This window comes from Puma concolor, chromosome F2, assembly GCF_028749965.1.
Source record: "Puma concolor isolate L17-30 chromosome F2, mPumCon1.1.hap2, whole genome shotgun sequence".
In the NCBI taxonomy this organism is placed as follows: domain Eukaryota; kingdom Metazoa; phylum Chordata; class Mammalia; order Carnivora; family Felidae; genus Puma; species Puma concolor.
The window spans coordinates 46,553,062-46,575,494 of NC_141684.1; the positions used below are offsets into that span (position 1 = coordinate 46,553,062).

A 22,433-nucleotide genomic window follows, 5' to 3' on the forward strand; every position below is an offset into this window, starting at 1 on the left:
AAATAACTTTTCAATCAGTACTAAGACAAACACCTAATAAATAAACGGACAAAAGATTAGAACAGACACTTCATCAAAGAATATATGCAAAGACCACAGGAAAAGATACACAACTTCATTAGTCACGAAATGTAAGTTAACACCACAAACGAGGGACAACTACAGAGGACGGCTAAAATGTAATATAACCAATCCAGTGTGGGCCAGAATGTGGCACAAATGCATATAAATTGCTGTTGGGAAAGCAACCTCCTAGAGCCAATTTGCAAAACCGTTCAGTGGACTTATCAAAATTTAGTTTCCTCAACTCATCAAAGGACACTGATAAGGAAATGAAAAGACAAGCGACAGACTGGGAGAAAATATTCTAAAGACATACTATATCTGACAAAGTCCTCAGTCCAGATTAAACAAAGAATTTCTATAAATCAATAATGAAAAGACAAACAACCAAATAAAAATGTATTAAAAACTAAGATAGTGAGGAGTAAGTGGAAGATGGAAGAGGGAACCCTTGGGAGCAGTGAAAATGTTAGATGTCTTGCCTGGCGCGATGGTTACCTAAGTGCATAAGCTTATTAAAAGTTCAATTTGAACACAAAAAATCTGTGGATCTCACTATATACAAATTTTACCTCAATTTTAACAAGCTAAAATTAATACATTTGAGTTATGTTTGGCATTTATTTATTCTTTTTTAATAAGCTTATAATAGTCTTGATTTCATTCTATTTCCACACTGATATATAAAAGTACATTGTAAATTAAATAGTACCACAGTGGTATAAAGTATTATTAGTGTTACCTCAATAAAATACTTTTTACACGTCCTTAAATCACCTCTTTTGAGTTTCAGGAGGTATCTCTTGTTTCTAGTGATCTAGGGTTTCATGTAAAAATTCAGTATTTATCCTATCCATGTCCTTTGTGACTACGTTTATTTAGTTTTTTTAGTTTGAAATTTATTGTCAAATTGGTTTCCACACAACACCCAGTGCTCATCCCAACAGGTAGTCTCCTCAACTACATTTAAATAAAACCCTCTATTAGTGTCTTTTTTAGTCTCTCTTCATTGCAAGTTCTCTCAATTCTTTAATAAAATTAGGTATCCTTTTCCACACTGTTCACTAATTTTTACATTGATACGTGATACCTTAGAGATTAATGGATCTCAGCATAATATTTTCAATATTCTTCCCAATAAGGATCAGCTATGTATTTACCAACCTTTGTGGTTATAAGAGTACATTGGGCTAACGTCTTTAGGAGTTTCCTAAATCTTTTTTTTTAATGTTTATTATTTATTTTTGAGAGAGAGAGAGAGACAGAGACAGAGCACAAGTGGGGGAGGGAAAGAGAGAGAGGGAGACACAATCTGAAGCAGGCTCCAGGCTCTGAGCTGTCAGCACTGAGCCCAACACGGGGCTCGAACTCACGAACCGTGAGATAGGACCTGAGCTGAAGTCGGACGCTCAACCAACTGAGCCACCTGGACACCCCAGGAGTTTCCTAAATCTTTTATTTGTTCATAATTATTAACTTTGCTTCAATGCTACTTAGAAACATACTTTAATAATGTCCTAGTTCTAGCTTCTCTGCCTCTGCTAAGGTCACCTCTCTGGTGATCCTCAGTCATCTGCTATCCCCTCTCCGAGGGCATATGTCATCACCAATCCCTGCCAGCCAATGTCTGCCTTCCAGTTGCCTTCCCTTCTCTAGTCTGAGTTCCCTGGATATAGAACCTTAACTAATTTCCTAGATTCCAGACCACCTAACATACTTCTGACCACAAATTACCAAAGACTGCCTGCCTTCTGAACTGACTTCCACTTTGACACACTTCAGAGATCATCAGCACCTAAGTTCCTTGACTGTCGCTCCAATACCAGAATAGGCCCTGTGCACTGTACTCCACAGCCCAGTGGTACAAGTCCTTCAAACTCTGTCAGGTTATGGCATCAATAACTGACAGGAGTCTTGGAAGAATAAAAACTGGCTTCCATCTTTAAAAGTCTTAGCTCATGTATTTTTAATGAAGCCCATAGAATTTTAATCCAATGTGATGAGTAAAAATAGATCATAGTCTGTTAAAATGAACGACAATAATGAGAAAAGAAGGGGGAGTCAGACAAAAATCAAGAGTCACGGAGATGGGCAGCGGAAGGAATAAAAGAGACAATGGAGCAGAGAAACACAAAGGTGAGAGAGACCGAGATGAAGAACGAAATAGGGAACCAAGAATGAAGAGCTGACAGAGACAGAGAAAGAAATAGAGAAATGAGTAAGAGATAAGGAGAAAAAAATAGGAGACAGGAGAGACAAAAGGCACACAGGTCAAGGATCCTAGGACAGAGAAAGAAAAAGATCAAAAAAAAAAAAAAAAAAAATCTTGGAAGCGCCAAATGGAACTGGAGTAAGTGACCTGAAGTTTCTATTTCAATGAGCTCAGGGACAAAAGATGGCAGTTGTACACATACAAAAACAGCCAGCACCTCTCCAGCATCCTTCTGTCTGTTCCCACGTTTTTTCTCAAGCTGGCTTGAGATTTATCCACACTGTACAGAAGAAATGGAATCTAATGAGGCAAAGGCTTCCGAACCAGAAGGAACCTGGCCAACTCCATGCCTTCCCTTCTCTCCACAAGCCTCAAGGACTCTTCCCCCTTTTCCTTGTTCAGAATGCTCTCTACCCTAAGAAATACCCCTTTCAAGTCCCACCGCACCCTCCCCCCACCTTGTTCAGGGACAGAGTCTCATCCACCTCTGTCATTTGTGCATATAGTACAGGACCTGTTACACAAAAGTCATCAGTAAGTGTCCATTAAATGAACAAATATACTCTGATTCTAGGCATATAAGTATGTACACACGTTACACACATACATAAATTACACATATATTTACTACTTATATTTCGTGAATAGAGTTTGTTCATAGTACTAAACAGAAATGTTCTAGTAACTTCCTTGCAGATCTATTTTCCCCAGTGTTCTCAATCACAGCGATGTCATCATCATCCAAACTACTCACCCAGCACAAATTCTCTCATGTAATCAGTAAGGCCTATTGATTTTATCTGCTAAATGTCTCCTAATTTATCCCTCATGTCATGTGGCCACATACCAAAAGAAAAGACAAACCCTTTGGAATGGTCTCCCTAATTTTTTCCACCCCCCACATTGTTGTCAGTATCCATTCCAATCAAGTCCAAGACATGACTTGAAGGAGACACCTTCAAGAGAAATCCCTAAGAAAACAACTCCCATTTCCTTCACAAGTAACATCAAATTTTCTTTTTTTATTCTTTTTTTTTAAGTTTATTTATTTATTTTGAGAGAGACAGAGACAGTGCAAGTGGGGGAAGGGCAGAGAGAGAGGGAGACAAGAGGATCCCAAGCAGGCTCCTCGCTGCCAGAGCAGAGCCCAGTGTGGGCCTCGAACTCACAAAACCATGAGATCATGACGCGAGCCAAAACCAAGAGTCAGACACTTAACTGACTGAGCCCTCAGGTACCCCAACATCAAATTTTCTATTTTGATATTGAGAACTTTCCCAATTACACCCAATCCACATCCCCACTCATTTCCCACCATTCTGCCTCCTTATCTCTAACCACATCAAATTTCTCATCAATCCCTAAATGTCTGTTTATCAGGTCTCTTTCCTGGGACATTTTCATTTACTTGCCACCCTCCTTTCACCCCAACTTCTCCACATCAGGATCTTGGAAAATTCAGCTCAAATTGTGTCTTGTTCCTCAACCTGATAATCATCCTAGGGAGAGTTAGTCATTCCTATCTCTGGGTTTCCAACATACATGAAATGTATATTTATGACAGCTCATATCATAACATCCAGTAATTATTTAGGTATCTTTCTGCTCCATTAGCCTATGAGTTGCACAGATACCAACAATGTCTTATTGACTTCTGTAAATATCCCAGGACTTATCACAGAACCTGTGTGCAGTAGGGACTCAATCAATATATGAAGAATTAATAAACATACCTTTCTGTGCTTTAATTAGTTGCTTTCCAATTTCTAGAGTCACATAGGCAGTACCATTTAGAACTATGTCAGTTATGGTCTTCCAAGCATTAGGAGAGAGTCTTTCAGTGGGAGAAATAAAATTCCCTGCTGCATTGTTTATCACAATCTAATAAAGCAATAAGGCAAGTTATAGAAATTTTTAGATAAGGAAGAACATTTTCCCTCCAGAGTTTTTACTTCTAAAACATACTAATCCAAATACCATTAAGGTAAAATTGATAGTCTGCTATGAAATAAAACCACAAGATTTGGTTCAGTTTTACTTTTTTTGAGCCTGTAAAAATCCCCTGTGTTATTTACCACATTTCAGAATCCTATTCCCTGTCTCAAAATTAGGGTAGAATCTATCATTAAGAAAACAAATACAGATTAAGCATGTCTACCACTTATCTACACTGTATTTCAAGGAATCTCAAAATGCCTTTTAATTTCTGGTGACATTTTGGCTTACTTTACCCAATGAAATTCTTGCTTGATAACATGTTTCTTCACTATCAGTAAAGATTCTACCTAGCTCTATTAGCAGACTCAATATTACTGGTCTGTCTGAAAATATCTTTAACTCAGAAGAGCGCTCTCTGAGACTACTGGAGGAAATTGCTTCTTTCCCATATGTGAACCAAACAACAACCAAATACTCATACACAACTCGGGTCTTAAAAGGAAAAACCTGGAGTATTTTATTGATTTCTTTACTTGTATTATTCTCCTCTACTGATGGAGATAATCAAAAGTTATTAGGAAAAGCAAAGAGCATGAATCATTTAAACTAGATATTGTGTTGTTGGATAATTGCTCTTATTTCATAATCTTATTAAATAAAGTGAAATCAAGTTTATTCTATATGACTGTAAATGCATTTTTTAAGTATTTCTGAAAGGAAATGGTATAGCAGTTCACCTAAACTGTTCCCTGCTCTGAGCAGAGCTGGCTCTTCCCTTAAGAAACAAAATAGCTTCTCAACACAGCACTTGCTCACGTACATATTTTATTTCCTGAGTGCATCCTTAGTACTCTTGTGGGTGTTATCAACATCCTGTTCTGGCCTCATCAGCACTGAACTTACGTCGGGATGTCCTGCAACTTTGATCAGTTCTGACACAGTGTTTTGCACCATTTCAGGATCCCTCACATCACACTGAACTGCATGAACCTGAAAAATAACACAGAGAAAAAGAAATCCAACAATTTCCAGACTTCTTAAACCAAAAGCACGAAAAAGTTACTTAAGCATGTTTTATTGGTAAATCCGAATTAAATAACTCTTTTTAATGTACCTTATTTCCAGTCTGAGAAGAAATTTGTTCTGCCGTATCTTTCAAAACATCAATCTTTCTAGAAATAAAAATATGGTACTTTGCATGAATTCTGAAATGACTTCATATTATATTTTTCTTTTTAATTCCATAAACTGAATTCCATAAATTAAAAACAAAGAGAATCTATAGCTTAAACACATGCATTTTTGACAAAATACAAAAGCTGTATCTATAAACAAATCAGTTTGAATGAATTTACTTTCCACAAGTTAATTTAGTATAATTTTTGTATACTTGATACTCAATTATTGAATTATTTACTTTTAAACTAGTTGCTTTATATCTACTCATAGTTTAAAATTATTTCCTTAATACAAAAATGCTGATTCAAAGGGGTACATGCACCCTAACATTTATAGCAGCATTATCAACAATAGCCAAATTATGGAAAGAGCCCAAATGTCAAATGTCCACCAACTAATGAATGGATAAGGAAGTGCGGTGTGTGTGTGTGTATATGTGTGTGTGTGTGTGTGTGTGTGTGTACACACACACAAAATGGACAATGGAATATTACCCAGGCATCAAAAAGAATGAAATCTTGCCATCTGCAACAATGTGGATAGAGCTAGAGAAAATTATGCTAAGTGAAATAAGTGAATCAGAGAAAGACAAATACCACGTGATATCACTCATGTGTGAAATTTAAAAACCCAAACAGATAAACACAGAGAATGGGGGAAAAAAAAAGAGGGAGGCAAATAAAAGACTCTTAACAATAATAGAGAACCAATAAAGGGTTGTTGGAGGGGAGGTGGGCAGGGGGATGGGCTAGCTGGGTGATGGATATTAAGAAGGGCCCTCGTGATGAGCATTGGTGTTATATGTAAGTGATGAATCACTAAATTCTACTCTTGAAACCAATATTATACTATGTTAACTAAAATTTAAATTAAAACTTAAAACATGAAAAAAAAAAAGTAAATAAATTTTCTTAATTACAATAATTTCTGTTCCCTTGCCCAAGCCTGCTTTAGAAAGAAAATACATTTATGATATAATGTAAGCTTATATTATACTATATGAAATCTGTTATGTATAAAATTTATGTTAGTAGATTTTAGACCAAATTTATGGATATAAAAGCATTATATGCATTTAGTTTCATACTCTCGAAAGAAACATGAAAAATAAACCATAAGCATAAATTATGTAGTGTTACAAAGAAAATAAGATTTTAATACTTGCAAAAATGTTACAATATAAAAAATGTTCTGGCCAATTTGCATGAAAGGAAACATCTGAAAGAGATTCCTTTGGCCCTTTGTAAATTACATTGTGACTTGTCATTCAGATTATTATTCAGCCTATCTAAAAATTGAAAAAAAAAAAAAGCAGCCTCAATACAGTAGTTTTTAACTTATCCATTATCAATCATTACTGATCTTCCTCAAGTTAATGATGTGGTTACACCCAATAAACCCACCATAAATTCAAAACACCGTAAGTTGAAAATGCATTTAATACACCTAACCTACTGCACACCATAGCTTAACCTAGCCTACCTTAAACACATTAGCCTATAGTTAGGCAAAATCACCTGATGCAAAGCCTGTTTTATCATAAAGTGTTGAATATCTCACAGAAACTTACTGAATACTGTACTGAAAGTGAAAAACAGAAGGTTTATCTGGGCACAAGATGGTCGGAAGTGTATCGGTTATTTACCCTCATGACTGAGTGGCTGACTGAGAGCTACAATTCACTGCCAGCATCATCAGAGTATCTCATCACATATTATTAGCCTGGGAAAGGTTCCAAATTCAAAACTTCAAGTACAGTTTCTACTGAATGTGTATTACTTTCACACCATTGTAAAGTCGAAAAATCCTAAACTGAACCAATGCAAATCAGGATCCCATCTGCATTTCTATCATTACAAGTATAACTGATTTTTCCAAGGAGATTTACTTAAATAATCTAAAGGATATTCACAGAAAATGATGATGAAAATCAAAAAACTCTGGCATATAGTGTTTTCAATACTGTGGCACAGAAATGTTTTATACTAGACTCTTGCCAGGCAACTGGTGAGCGTGACTTACCGGCTGGCTATCACACACTGAGCACCTAGGCTGGACAGAAGAGCTGTCATTCCTTTACCAAGGCCAGTACCTCCCCCGGTAATAAACGCCACTTTTCCTTGAAAACTATTAGGTGGTAGCATCGGTTTTCGAAGGGGCGGGAAGAATTTAGACTGAAACGCTTCAAGGTTTTGATACAATATTTTTGTTCCATAACTGAAAAACTGAAAGGGAAAAAAGATTAATTGAAATTTTCACACGTGCATTTCCACAAAATAGATGAATTTCAAAAAACTTACTCTTGAATTCACTATTAATCAAACTCTTGGATTAACAAACTCACTGTAAACGTACTGGTATCGTATTTAACCAATTATTACTTTTTTCCCCACTGGAATGTTAAGTAACACAGTGGAATGGGTAAAAGCATGGGCTTTGGACAAAGACCACATAGGACATATTTTCTCTTTAGTTGTATAAACTTCAGCAAGTGATTTAACCTCTTTGTGCCTCAGTTTCTTCCATAAATGAAGACAATAAAAGAACCTTACTCTTGAGACATTGTAAGCATTACATGAATTAACATAAGTAAAATACCTAGAACATTGTTTAGCATATACTAAATGTTCTATAAATGCTAGCATTATTATTTACAGGGGTTTTGCTTAAATTTATATAAAACGAACTGACATAAAGCACATTCATCTTTCAATAAGAATAACTTGGATAAAAATCACATTCCATCTTTGAATCACTGAAGAAAATTACTACAAGTCCTTATAAGTTTATTAAATCAAATATCTCATCCCATGTTGTCTTCTGGATAATAAATTTAGAACAGATAATTATTTGTTATATTTAAAACAGGGAAAAAATTAAAACATTTTACACTGAAAACATTTGCATTGCCCTATCTTATGCCTTACAACTTACATTCTCACATTACTTGTAAAAATCACTGCCATTTTCTCACCTTTAATTATAAAAACAAACTTTAAGTGTTGAACATAATAACAATAAGGAGCTAATTTCATTAAGTGCTTATCATGTGTCAAGACTCGATATCTTCACCAGCCCATGAAACAGGTATTATTTTAACCTCACTGTGCTGTGGAGGTGGGGGGGGGGGGGGTGGGGGGGGACAGTTATGTTAAATATATTTTAAATATATTGCCCAAGTCCCAGAACCAAGATTCAAATGTGGTCTGATAGGCTCCAAAGCCCTCCCTCATCATTACCTTGTATATTTCCTCTCTCTACTCACTGAACTCCTACAGAGCTTAATGATCACACCAAAAAGGCATGTGATGTTCTCCATCAGGTCATGGTTGCAAGACTACAACTCCAAAATGTATCATTTCCTGCTAGAATATTCCTATAAGCTAAGTGAGCTGCTATCAGTTGGTCTCGGGTATCTAGAAATTTCTCCTAAGGAAATAATTGGAAATGTGGTCAATGATTTAGGATAAGGCTGTTTATCAACTGGAAATTACACAAGAAAATGCTTATGATATGATGTTACGTGAAAAAAGAAGTATACAATATGTTAACTGTAAATAAAAATATATGCTTGGGAAAAAGACTAATGAAATAACAGTAAGTAGTAGATTCACCATTAATTATGTGCCAAGGTCTACTAAAGACTTTAAATGAATTATCTCACAACAATCCTATAAGGTAAATTCTATTGCTATCCTCAATTTATAGATGAAAAATGTGAAACACAGGAAGATCAAGTAACAAACTTTTTTTTAAATTTTTTTTAATGTCTTATTTATTTTTGAGACAGAGAGAGACAGAGCATGAGCAGGGGAGGGACAGAAAGAGAGGGAGACAAAGAATCCGAAGCAGACTCCAGGCTCCAAGCTGTCAGCACAGACCCCGATGCGGGGCTCGAACTCACGGACCGCGAGATCATGACCTGAGCCGAAGTCGGATGCTCAACCGACTGAGCCACCCAGGCGCCCCAGTAACTAACTTTTAAAGACAAATAATAAGTAGAAAAGACTTGATTCAAATCCAAGATGTGTCTGACTTCAGAGTCCACCCATATATTCCTTACACAATTACTATCTCTAGGTGATGAGATTATGGATGATTATTTTTGCCTTTTGTTGGGTTTTAGCATTTTTATCTTTTCAATATGTATGACTTGCTTTTACAATCAGGAAAAACATGTTACTGAAAGACAAAATCTGAAAGCATGTACAAAATAATTGGTGAGGATGAATTTGTAAATCTGATTACGCTCCAGGCTGGTCATTGTACATCCTTTGGCTTCAGGTTGACAAAGCATTTTCTTTTTGTATCCTCTGCCAAAGCAGAATAATCCAAGCAACCTACAATAATCTTTCTCTACATAAATAGCAGTTTTACCTAAGGCTGCCACCGCCTCCAAGAATATTACATTAAGATGATAGAACAGGAAATTTGCACAAGTAGCTTAGGGAGTCTGTCATTACTCACTAATGATGAAAAAACTGTGTTCCAATTTTCCAAAGACTCTAAAATGAATTTTTATTTATTTAGTGTTGCTTTGTACAGGGAATGTGATGTGGTGCTTTACAAAAGATAAATTATGCAAAATATTTGCATATAAACTTTCTTATCCTAAAACATTGTCTCAACCTCCCAAATGGTAGAAGAATGTACAGGTAAAAATAATCAGTTTGATTAACAGTTCCTAATAAGTGTCTATAACGTATTAGGTTACTACTTAGCACAGGCTTACCTGTTGTATTTTATTTGATCTAATCAACACTGATCTTTCCCACCAAACCAAAAGTGAAGAAATTGATATGCTACTTTAATTCACATTACCTTCTAATAATTCATAGCATATATGCTGTTGAATATTAAATTCAAGCCATCTATTTGTCTACAAACAACTTGTTCATTTCAACATTAAGACCCATTGAGGTGAACAGACCTCATAGAATCTTGTTGTATTCGGTCTCCTATTTCTACAAAGAATTCTGAGCAACCTGAAATAGCATTTTGACTATTTCTTTTTGTTTTTTTTTTTTAATTGCTTTACTATTTATTTTTGAGAGACAGAGTGTGAGGGGGGGAGGGGCAGAGAGAAAAGGAAACAGAATCTGAAGCAGGCTCCAGGCTCCGAGCTATCCACAAAGAGCTCGATGCCAGGCTCAAACTCATAAACTGTGCCATCATGACCTGAGCCGAAGTCGGATGCTTAACCAACTGAGCCACCCAGGTGCCCTTGCCATTTCTTTTTGAGTCATAAAAAGTAGATTCAAAATAGACTTTTAAGTTTTCAAATCTTGCTCTGTGCTTTTTCTAGAAATCAGTTGTCTTTTGAAAATAGAAATAATACCTTGCATATCAAGATTGAGTTCTCTGGATATCTTTAAAACCTAAAATTCTTACAACCCTCTCTCATCTTCCATTTTGGCAAACAAATTCACTTTTAGAATTAGAAGTTCTACAATCTCCCAGAAAAAGAAAATCAGTTATCATCTGCCTCCATATGCACGACTCCCCCACATCATATAAACAATATCTATCTCCTTCATGTGGTCCTAAACAATACCATCTAAACTCATGAAAAGTGATTGTACTTTTAATCCTCAGAATGGCAATTCTTTAAGAGTCTTGACTGTCTTCTCCCCGGAGGATGAGGACTGTATAGCAATGAGATTTATTCTTAAATTACCTAAGTATTTTGGCTAGTCTCAAATGTCTAGAATAAACACCTACAATAAAGGCAGATTGGTGATCCTAGGCCAGATGTTTTATTAGGCCTGCCCAACGTTTTAAAATAATTTTTAAGTTCATTTATTTTTTAAGAGAGAGAGAGAGAGACAGAGTGTGAATGGGGGAGGGGCAGAGAGAGGGAGACAGAATCCAAAGCAAAGCAGGCTCCAGGCTCTGAGCTGTCAGCATACATGGGGTTCAAACTCATGAACCGTTGAGATCATGACCTGAGCTGAAGTTGGACACTTAACCAACTGAGCCACCCAGGCACCCCCAATGTCTTAAAACTTTTGAGCCAATATTTAGATACTGAGTGAATTAAGATAAAAATCAGAAGCTCTACTGACACTGAGGTTCAGCTTCCAATAAGGCCGAGTTAATGCCCACTTGAGACAAGACCTAAGCTCTGCCCAATCCTCACTCACACGGGCAAAGTATACTCTTTTCAGTGGGCAATCACTGTCATTTATAGAGCCTCTCAGAACTTGAGGCATTTGAGTGCATGACTCCTAATCTAGATAAAACCCAAGAAACTAATACAAAATAGAAAAGGGGAAAATGTTTTTTTTCTTTTTTCTTGTTCTTTTTTGTACCACAGAAAAGTTTCTGAAGTTTCATCTAAAACAATTTTCTGTAAAAGTAATTGTTTAATGATCGAGGTATACTATTAAGAAAATCCAGTTCCAAATCTGTAAAAATCCTATAATAACAGACACTCACACAGAAGTTGTGGGCTAAAGGTCATATTTAAATAGCTCTTAGCTTAGTTATCTCACTATCATTGTCACCATTACTAATTGACAGGGCTCCCACATTAAAATCGCATACCTCAAAAGTACAGATGTCCTCTAGAGTTGAAAACACAAAAATTAAACTCTTTACTGGCATTCAAGCTGGACAATACAGCCTCAACCTACCTTCCTAGTCCTACTTATCAGTTTCACCACTTACAGGTTTATTCTATGCTCACCAACCCCTCAGCTTTCCTGAAACTCGCCAAGAACTTTCACCTTCTGGTCTTTGCTCGGTCTTTGCTGATTTCTCACTTGCCTAAACTAGCCACTTTCTTTCTCAATCAGCCTTCAAAACCAAGCCAAAGTGTCAAAAACTGTTGACACTTTTAAACATGTGTGTCTGTTAAAAATGGGCCAAATGAATCCCTCCCTCCATCAGGATCTTAGTCTTTCTTAGCCTTCCGCACCAGACTGTGAGCACCCAGGAAGACAGAACAGTCTCCATTCATAACTATAATAGGGTGTCTTGTTTTTTTAAGGAATAATTTTTTTTAAGTTTATTTGAGAGAGAGAGAGAGAGAGAAAGGGAGGGCATCAGCAGGAGAGGGGCAGCGAGAGAGAGAGAGACAAGAGAGAGAGAGAAAGGGAGAGGGAGAGAGAGAAGGAGAGAGAGGGACAGAGTGAGGGGAGAGGGGCAAAGACAATCCCAAGCAGGCTCTGCTCTGTCGGGGCAGAGCCCTACTTGATGCAGGGCTCCATCTCAGGAACCATGAGATCATGTCCGGAGCTGAAACCAAGAGTCAGACATTTAACCAACTGAGCCAGCCAGCCTCCCCTTTATAATAGGATTTCTAACACCAGTTGGGCATTCAGTAAATGCCTGTTTTATTTTCTGTAATGCTGATCAGCCAGGGTCCGATGCCATCCAAAGTACATGAGAGAAGACAAGTAGAATCTTATGCAGCTATGGATACAACCCAGGTCTCTGCCACGTGTTTCATGAAGTTGAAATAGTCACTTCCAAAGACTCTGAATTATGCCATGTTAAATATTAATCCAAATCTATTGATGTATGAGTATGAACAGATCATTTGCAAATAGAAAAACTGGGCAAAGACCTTAAAAGATAGCCCACATGCAAAAAATATATACAACCATACCTTCAACCAAGTGATGTAATTAGACAAAGAAGGTATCTTTTTTCTCACAAAAGATTGGGAATACTAAAAAATATCTGATTAAAGTCATTCTTACAATCTGTTGAAATGAATTGGGCCAACTTCTTTGGAGGCCAATTTGGCAACACATATCAAAATGTTGACTAAACTACACATATCCTTTGACCCAGCAACTCAACATTTAGGAATTAATCCAACAGATAAACTCACTCTTTCAGGTGGGAGGAAGAAGCTATGTTCAAAGAAAGGCACTAAGATCAAAATGAACTTAACAATTCTATTTACAATCACATCAAAAAGAATAAAACACTTACTAATAAATTTAATAAAAGTACAAGATTTATAAATTAAAAACTTTATACACCATTAAGAAATTAAAGAGGACCTAAATAAATAAGACATCCTGTGTTCATGGATTGAAAAACTTAATTTTGTTAAGATGGCAGTACTCCCCAAATTGATCTACAGATTCAATGCGATTCCTATCAAAACACCAGGTGGCTTTTTGCACAAATTGACAAGCATATCTCAAAATTCACTCTTAGGGACTCAGAAATACAGGGCACTCAGATGAGCCAAACAAACATATTTACTAAAGCACTGTTTGCAATCAAAAAAGACCAAAAAACAATCTATTTGCATTTCCAAAGGGATGCTCAATTAATTAGGGCACATGCATATAACACAATACTGTGTATCTTTTAATAGAATATATTCTATTCTAATAACAATATGTTGTTATTCAATCGCTCAACAAATTTATTGAGTACCAACAACGTGAGGCACCATGTGTTAAGGGAAAAATCCAAGGTAGGGAAATATATATAAAATGCTCTCATTTGTGTGGTTTCTTTTAATGAAAATATCTCCATATATATGTTGATACATAAACAAAAATTGTTGGAAGGATCCACAAGAAACTATTTATAGCATTAATCTCTTGGAGAGGGACTGTTTGTACGGTCATTGCATACTTTTGTACTGTTGAGTGTTTGGTATGTTCATAAATTAATTTTTGATTAGAAATAGTTAACACAATATCAGATCATATATGCAAGGACACAATATAAAAAGGGTATAGAGGGGGCGCCTGGGTGGCGCAGTCGGTTAAGCGTCCGACTTCAGCCAGGTCACGATCTCGCGGTCCGTGAGTTCGAGCCCCGCGTCAGGCTCTGGGCTGATGGCTCGGAGCCTGGAGCCTGTTTCCGATTCTGTGTCTCCCTCTCTCTCTGCCCCTCCCCCGTTCATGCGCTGTCTCTCTCTGTCCCAAAAATAAGTAAAAAAACGTTGAAAAAAAATTAAAAAAAAAAAAAAGGGTATAGAGGAAAACAAAGTGTCAGCAAGAAGAACACTGGCATACGATCAGTGCTATTTAAAGTGTAAATAGTTAAGTGTCCAACTCTCGATTTCGTCTCAGGTCATGATCTCACAGTTCCTGCATCGGGCTCTGCGCTGACAGCACGGAGCCTGCTTGGGACTCTCTCTCTCCCTCTCTGTCTGCCCCATCCCTTGCTCATGCTCTCTCCCTCTCTCAAAATAAATAAACATGAGGGGCGCCTGGGTGGCGCAGTCGGTTAAGCGTCCGACTTCAGCCAGGTCACGATCTCGCGGTCCGTGAGTTCGAGCCCCGCGTCAGGCTCTGGGCTGATGGCTCGGAGCCTGGAGCCTGTTTCCGAATCTGTGTCTCCCTCTCTCTCTGCCCCTCCCCCGTTCATGCTCTGTCTCTCTCTGTCCCAAAAATAAATAAACGTTGAAAAAAAAATTTTTTTTTAAATAAAAAAATAAATAAATAAATAAACATGAAAAAAAAATTTTAATAAAGTGTCCTGTATATTCCACACTGAAGTGTGAGTTATAAAGACAATGAAACATCACCCTAATTTTTTTTTTTTTTTTTTTTTTTTGGATTTTCTAAGTACATGAGGTACTGCTGATTAGGTCAACACGAATATTTTTTTAAAAACAAATTGATCCTGACCCAAATTCACAGGAAAAGAGCTCTGCAGACTGGGCCTTGACTGTCACATTAAGATGTCAGCTTGGTAAAGACCTGACAATCTTATTTTTCAAAGGATGACTTTGAAAAATGCATAATTCTGCATTCCCAACACAACTCAATAGTCTGTGCAGACAGTTAAACCTCCAGTAACTACTTCCCAGTCTATTTTGTCCAGTTGCTAGAAGGCACGTATCTGTGCCTTGCCTGCATTATTTTCAATGTCCAGACCACTGCCACTTAAGCACAGTGGACATGGCTCTTAGCCGGAAACATCTGGAAATACAAGAGGAGGCTGGGCAGGATGCTCTACTTGATGCTCCTGTACAAACAGATAGTCCTGCAGAATGAAGAATTGTCCCACCCACTAATCCAAAACCAACCCTACAAACCATAAAAGAACTGAAGAACCCAAACTCTACCCATACCCATGGCTTGCCACAGGCCATGCTACTCTTGAGCTCTGTGCGTGTGTGGATTGCTTGAGTACCTCTCCTTCTCCTTAACTGAAAGCAGAGCACTGCACAGAGGCTCTTCTAAGCAACTGCAGAACACAGATCTCGTTGCCACAGCAACTTGAAGGTAAGGCTGAGCAAATATAAAAGAAAGTTAGCTGGACTCCTAGCTGCAGTGGCTAGGCTGAATTACGTAGTTGTTGCCAGTAGCAAGACAGAAATTACATTTTTAAGTAACGATACATCTCATAGCAATGAACATGAGTCCTTGAAAAAGTAGCTGCTGTGTGCTCCAGGGTGTGCTTCCCATTTTTATTACAGTTCTTACCTGTTGGCAGTTAGATGTGGACCTAACAGATGCTTCACCAATACCACACAATAAAGGGAGATGAAATCAAGGAGATAAATGAGCCGGCAATTTGATATTTTCAGCTGGGATCTTCACTCTGGCTAACCTCTCATTGAGTAATCTCACTGATCCCCACCCATCACATTCGCCAAAACTAACATGACTACCTGACTTCTTTCTTTTTCTTTCTTTCTTTCTTTCTTTCTTTCTTTCTTTCTTTCTTTCTTTCTTTCTTTCTTTTCTTTCTTTCTTTCTTTCTTCTCTCTCTTTCTCACTCTCTTTTCTTTCTTTCTTTCTTTTTTTCTTTCTTTCTTTTTCTTTCTTGAGAGAGAGAGAGAGAGAGAGAGAGAGAAAGCGCCAGTGCACAAGCAGGGAAGGGGCCGAGGGAGAGGGAGAGAGAAAATCTTATGCAGTCTCCAAGCCCAGCACAGAGCCCAACATGGGGCTTCATCTTATGACAGTGATATCATGACCTGAGCCAAAATCAAGAGTCAGATGCTTAACCAACTTAGCCACCCACACATCCTGGCAATCTTTTTTGGGGACAAGAAATAGAACCTCAACTCTTCAAAAGGTTTTTTATATGGGAATTTGCTTATATGAAAAAAATATATTAGAGATAAACATGATGTTATGAGCTGGTATAGATTTAACTCATTTACTTATATTTAGCAAGTTTTTATGGAGCATCTCCTATGCCCTAGGCACTGTTCTAGGAAATGGTAACACAGCAGTGAACAAAAACAGATACAATACTCTACCTTGAGAGATTATTTTTTGGAGGGAGGAGGACAAGTAAATTAAATAATATATATAGTATATTATAAGCTAATACATACTATGGGAAAAAATAAGGCATAGAATAGGGGTGGAGATCTCACTGAGGTGAATTTGAGCAAAGACCTAAAAAAGGTGAGGAAATGAGTGCCACAGTTTTTTCAGGCAGTAGCAAGAGTTAGATCCTAAAGATCCTAAAGTTATTGCTCTTGATAAAAACAAAAGGAAAGGGGGACACCTGGGTGGCTCAGTCTCAATCATCTGACTCTTGATTGTGGCTGAGGTCATGATTTCGCGGTTCGTGGGTTTGAGCCCCTCATCGGGCTCCTTGCTGGTGGTGCGGAGCCTGCTTGCGATTCTCTCTTTCTCTCTCTCCGCCCCTACCCCACTGGCTCTTCTCTGTCTAAACTTAACAAATATACTTAAAAAAAATTTTTTTTTAAACACAACAAAAAGAAAGGAAGCTTGGCAGTGTGCATCTTAGAGATCTAAGAATTAATCTACAAAAGGAAGAATGGTAAAATTAAAAAAGAAAAGTTTCACAAAGTAAACTTAACCTTATTATCTGAGATGAATTCTGATATTTCCTATTCTATTTCAATTTATTTTTCTTAAACTCATCTTGTTCCACAAAACTGATTTCAATGTCCAGTCGTAATTATCTCTTAGCTTGAAAAATATACATGAAACTTAATGATGTACACATAGCTTTTCAACCAACTACCTCTAAAGAATGCCTAACACTTAATAGGCACTTAATGAGCATTTCCTGATAAACAGCTGAATATGTGAATGTTTTCCAGGGTAGAACTGAAATCAGCATGAGAGCAAAGGTCATTTTTTAAAAAATTTTTCCAACCCAGGGCCAGGCACAGAGCCAGTTCTCAGTAATTGTTTGTACTTAGGCCTACTAGTTAAACAGAACAATTTAATGTAACACTTCATAAATAGAACTCAACAAATGAAACTTTTCTCTTTGTTCTTGGTAACAAAACTACTCAAATTAGGTTTTAATTGTAACAACTAGTATTTGCTAACAAAAATCTGATGTTCCCTGGAACAACCCACTTCATAGATGTAAAGTCTCTTCTCCTAGGAATTTAAGCCCAAGCCTGCGTGTGCCAAGAAAACAAACCACACCAAAACAGGCTTCTCTTGGCCCTGAGCCCCAATCCTCAAAACTTCTATTTTTCTTAAGCAAAAGAAATTCAAAATTGTCAGATTACAATTACTTTTTAAATGAGTTCATTGTCTAAGGGTGTCAGAAGAGCTGGGATACAGTCTGTGTGACCTTATTACTACAGGCTTAATGATTTGTGGGGGAAAAAAAAATCTCTGGGGACTTTTCTGCCTCACAGAGTTGTAGGAAGAGAAAGTTCTTTGAGAAGAATCCAGAAAACACAAGCTTCTTTTACAACGATCTGTATCCAAAACCTTTAAAGGAAAACAGTATCAACAAAACTTTGGTGTTGAACAAGTATCACTTTTTAAAAGAAAAGTTCTCTTACTTGAGAGATTTAGTATACTATTATTTCCTTGTGTTCACATTTGAAGCTACTGTCTCTCTTTTAAAAAAAAAAAAAATTAAAGGGGCTCCTGGGTGGCTCAGTCGGTTGGGCATCCGACTTCGACTCAGGTCATGATCTCACCGTTCCAGAGTTCAGGCCCCGCATCAGGCTCTGTACTGACAGCTCACAGCCTGGAGTCCCCTTCAGATTTTATGTCTCCCTCTCTGTCTCTGCCTCGCCCCCGCTTGTGCTCTCTCTTTCAAAAAAAAAAAAAAAATATATATATATATATATATATACACATATATATTTTTTAATGTTTAATAAACAAATAAATAAAATTAAAAAAACTACTATGGCTGCCCATTCTATTTGATTTAAAAGGGTTTTTTTTCACAACTGGCAAAATAGTTTTTCAACCTAGCTAAGGAAATTGAACTTTTTGGTTTAATTTATTAGGATTTTTGAATTTGGTTGTGGAAGAGGCTGTCTTGGATACTACTGTTTGCTTTTATTTTTTTTTTAATGTTTATTTATTTATTTTGAGAGAGAGAATGAGCAGGAAGGGACACTAAGACAGGGAGACAGAGAATCCCAAGCAGGCTTTGCAGCTGCCAGTACACAGCCTGAGACAAGCTCGAACTCACCATGGCTCAAACTCACAAACCTGAGATCATGATCTGAGCCAAAACCAAGAGTCTGAGACTACCAACTGAGGCACCCACACACCCCCACTATTGCTTTGTTTTCGTCTTCCTTTCTCCTTATCCTCTCTGTCTTCACTTTCATCCCCGCCCCCCCCCCCGCCCCTGCGCCTGTTTATTTATTTTGAGAGAGAGAGAGAGAGAGAGAGAGAAAGAATCCCAAGCAGGCTCCCTGCTGTCAGTGTGGAGCCCAATGTAGGGCTGGAACCCAGGAGTCTTGACATCATGACCTGAGCCCAAGTCAGACATAACTGACTGAGCCACCCAGGCGCCCCTTCACTTGCATTTTCTATTTGGACTAAGAGTCCAACGGATATACATAAGTTGACAAACCAGCAAACAAGTTGTCTTTCCCAAAGCATGGTGGAGATATAGGTAAAAGCCAGCCTTAGATGCTTCTCTCCCAGCTTTACCTCTGGGAAATGGAGTCTAGATAGCTGGGGGTTTCTCCCTTTTCATAAAAAGCTTTATGTGAATATGCTTGTATTAATGTTTAATTTGCACAACACATGAATGGCTCTTCCTCTTAAATCAAGGTCTCTTATAAGGCCAATGCCTCCTCTGGACCCCCCCCCCCCCCAGTCCCTCTCCCTCCGCAAAGGGCCAACGTGTGCAATGTCTCCAGTCTTTCCACCTATTTCCACACAACTCTGAAACTTCTTAGGGACATGAAAACTTTGAGAATCACAGCATGACCCTCACACACTTTCTCAGACAGCAAATGTGGCTTTGACCCCTCTTAACTCCAACCCCGCCTCCCGGCTCCCACTGCTCCCGCGTTTCTCCGCGGCCCGGAACCCCCTGTCCTCGCTCCCCGCAAGCCGGGTCCGGATCTTCGCTCCGTCGTCTTACCCTCCGAGGACCTTGGCCCCGAGTAAGGAAAACTCGGCCTAGCATCGCCATCTTGGACCTTCCGGATTGGGACTGGCAGGAGCGGGGAACCGGGTCGAACGGGGTGAGGGGACGGGGGCGGGGCGGGGCGGACAGGAGGGGGGAGGAGGGGGTGAGGCCAGGGCGGGGCCAAACGGGGGGCGGGGCGGACCGAAGAGGGAAGGAGGAGGGGCGGTGTCCGGGCCGGGGCGGGCAGGAGCGGGGCCGGGGATGGGGCGGACCAGAGTGGGGAGGAGGAGGGGGCGGGGCGGGGACGGCAGGGGCCAGGTCGGACCGGAGCGAGAAGGAGGAGGGAGCGGGGCGGGGGGGGGGGGGGGAGGAGTGGGCGGGACCGGGCTGGCACAGGACGGGACAGGCGGGAGCTGGGAGGAGGAGGGGAGAAGGGGGAGGAGGGGGAGGAGGATGGGAAGGGGGCGGAGCCAGAGTGGTCGGAACCTGGCTGGCAGGGGTCGCGATGGGCGGGAGCCGGAAGCTGCAAGCGGGCGGATGGAATGGGGGGAGGGGCGCCATGGCGGTCCACGGGGTAGGGGCGGGGCCAGCAGGGGTAGGGGCGGGGCGTGTCTTGATGGCTGCTACCCTGGCGCCCCTGGACCCCAGGTCTAATTCCTGGTTGGTGTGGCGCTGAATCATACATCATCAGAGTAGTAATATCTACCTTGTAGCAGGATTCTTGCACACAGAGTCCTGACACTGAGGCCTTTGTTTCTGGAAAACAACTTTATTCCTGCTAGCACCACTCAGTTGGGTTCGTACAGTAAGAACTGAGCCCTGAATGCCACGTGGTATAGTTTTTATATATTTTTTTCTCCTTTGTCTCCCATATATGGTAACACAAACATGCAGTCTGATTAAGTTGTCTCATATTATGAGGTCCTGAGGGATGTTGTCAGGAACCAGTATAGACTGGAGACAGACCACACAACCAGGGGAGCCAAGCAAGGTACAAGGTACGATTAAGCAACCTCCCAGAATTAGGTGGATAATTTTATGAGAGTTTTGAATCCCCCCAAAATTGAAAAACATCTTCCAAATAACTTCCTAGGGTTTTAACTGTTCCAGGGCTGGACGGGAACAAGAGCAATTGTTTTTGTTTGATTTGTGATCGCCTCTATGACTTTTTTTTCATTACTTATCTGTAGGCAGCAGTTGTTTAGGTTAAACTTTTTACAAATCTCTCTCAGAAGCAAGCAGGTAATCTAATGCCAAGTGATTTTGATAGGTAGCATTGTGTGTTTGGGTTTGCTGCTTGGCTAGTAAATTAAGAGCTCTGGGAGTTTTATTGGTTATAATTTTTGTAACTGCTTTTAGTCTGATTATGCAGTTTAGCATTAAGTAGGAGTGCGGTAGCCCCAGGACCCATCCTCTGCCCAGGTGGCAAGGCCATAATGTTGGATTATACACTTGGGAGGCCATTTATCATCTTTTTAATTGCCAATTTGTAAGACATGCCACTTTTTTTTGAGTCTCTCTGTCCCCATACATTTGGACTCCCAAATGTTTCTCTCTGGCAAGTGGGAGCAGGAAGAAAGTTGGACAAATAGTTTCCAGCACATACGACCCTGACCAGATTGAGGGAAGTACTATATAGGCTGTCCTTCCACATATCTAGTCTAGTCCACCTGGGTCCCGCCATTTGATGACTTCGTTGACACTGTCCCAGGCCTCTCAGAGATGAGAGAAGTTAGACAGGGTGTGGGGATCTGGCTCAAGGTGATCTGAGGTCACCCACCATTGGGTTTTCCGGGCAGCTGAGTTATAAAATCTTTGGCCTAGGCATGTTAAGTTTTTGATAAAGATGACGATGAACTTTTTCCCCACCAGGCAAGACAGTTTTTCCCAATAATTGTGCTTTTGGGGAGCCAATGCCTGGTAGTGGTACTGGGGTGTTTTGTTTTACTATAAGGTTTGTGGGGATCTAATTTTCTAGTCTCTTACAGCCATTGTTTCCCCATGTTGGTACCAACGAAGTATCCTATACCCAAAAGGAAGGTGAGTGCTAACAGAAACCTCTCACCACATTTTCAGCCGGCCAGGGCAGCCTCTGCCAATCCTATGGCAAAGAGTAGAGCAAGAATCACAATAATAGTGAGAAACAAGGTGTGACAGTGCATCACAGTAAGGAAACAGATACAGAAAGCAAGGACAGTCTTTTGTTTCACCGGACTGTCAATTCCTCAAGCTTCTGCCATGCACAGATAGTCAGCTTCCTGAGTGACTAAAGCAGGGTTGTAGTCTCTTGGAGCCTCTGGAGTTGCAGATTGCTTTTTCCATATGGTTAGCTTGCATGGCATTGATGGATTAAGAATGCACTCCGAGTTTCGAGAGTAGTAGTAGTGAATCCGGGGACCCACTCTGCTGTAGTGAATCCAGGGACCCACTTCGGCTACCTTTACTGCAGTAGGGGTGGACAAAATGACACTGAACGGGCCCTCCAGAGGGGTTTTAGGGGTTGGACATTTCACTCCTTTAGCCATATCGCATCTCCTGGTTTAAAGGGGTGAGCGTCTGTGGTCAGACTCACAGGTAATCGCTCCCTGACCCAGTGGTGTAAGATGGTTAGGGTAGAACCAAGGGGCCCACATCTGTTGCCTTAGGGTTAGATTGCCTGTCTCATTTAGATCCCCCCCTTATGCTCTTGATAATGGGGGGGCACCATAAAGGATTTTCATTAAGGGGAGAACCCCATCTGTTGCTTTAGCCTCCCACCTGCAGCTCCAGTCTGCCTCCCTGG

The 22,433-nt window shown here is 39.5% G+C and overlaps 1 protein-coding gene across 1 annotated transcript in view; it reads right to left on the reverse strand.

Annotated features, from left to right (window-relative positions):
* The window catches only part of DECR1 (2,4-dienoyl-CoA reductase 1), a 40,128-nt gene extending 20,326 nt beyond the window's left edge, over nucleotides 1–19,802 (reverse strand). Inside the window, exons 1-5 of the mRNA XM_086695766.1 lie at nucleotides 19,664–19,802; nucleotides 7,415–7,617; nucleotides 5,328–5,385; nucleotides 5,117–5,203; nucleotides 4,009–4,156 (exon numbers count right to left, since the gene is read on the reverse strand). Coding sequence (XP_086551892.1) covers nucleotides 4,009–4,156; nucleotides 5,117–5,203; nucleotides 5,328–5,385; nucleotides 7,415–7,617; nucleotides 19,664–19,714 — 547 coding nt within the window. The 5' untranslated portion in view covers nucleotides 19,715–19,802. The remainder of the gene's footprint in view (nucleotides 1–4,008; nucleotides 4,157–5,116; nucleotides 5,204–5,327; nucleotides 5,386–7,414; nucleotides 7,618–19,663) is intronic.
* Nucleotides 19,803–22,433: the final 2,631 nt, after the last annotated feature.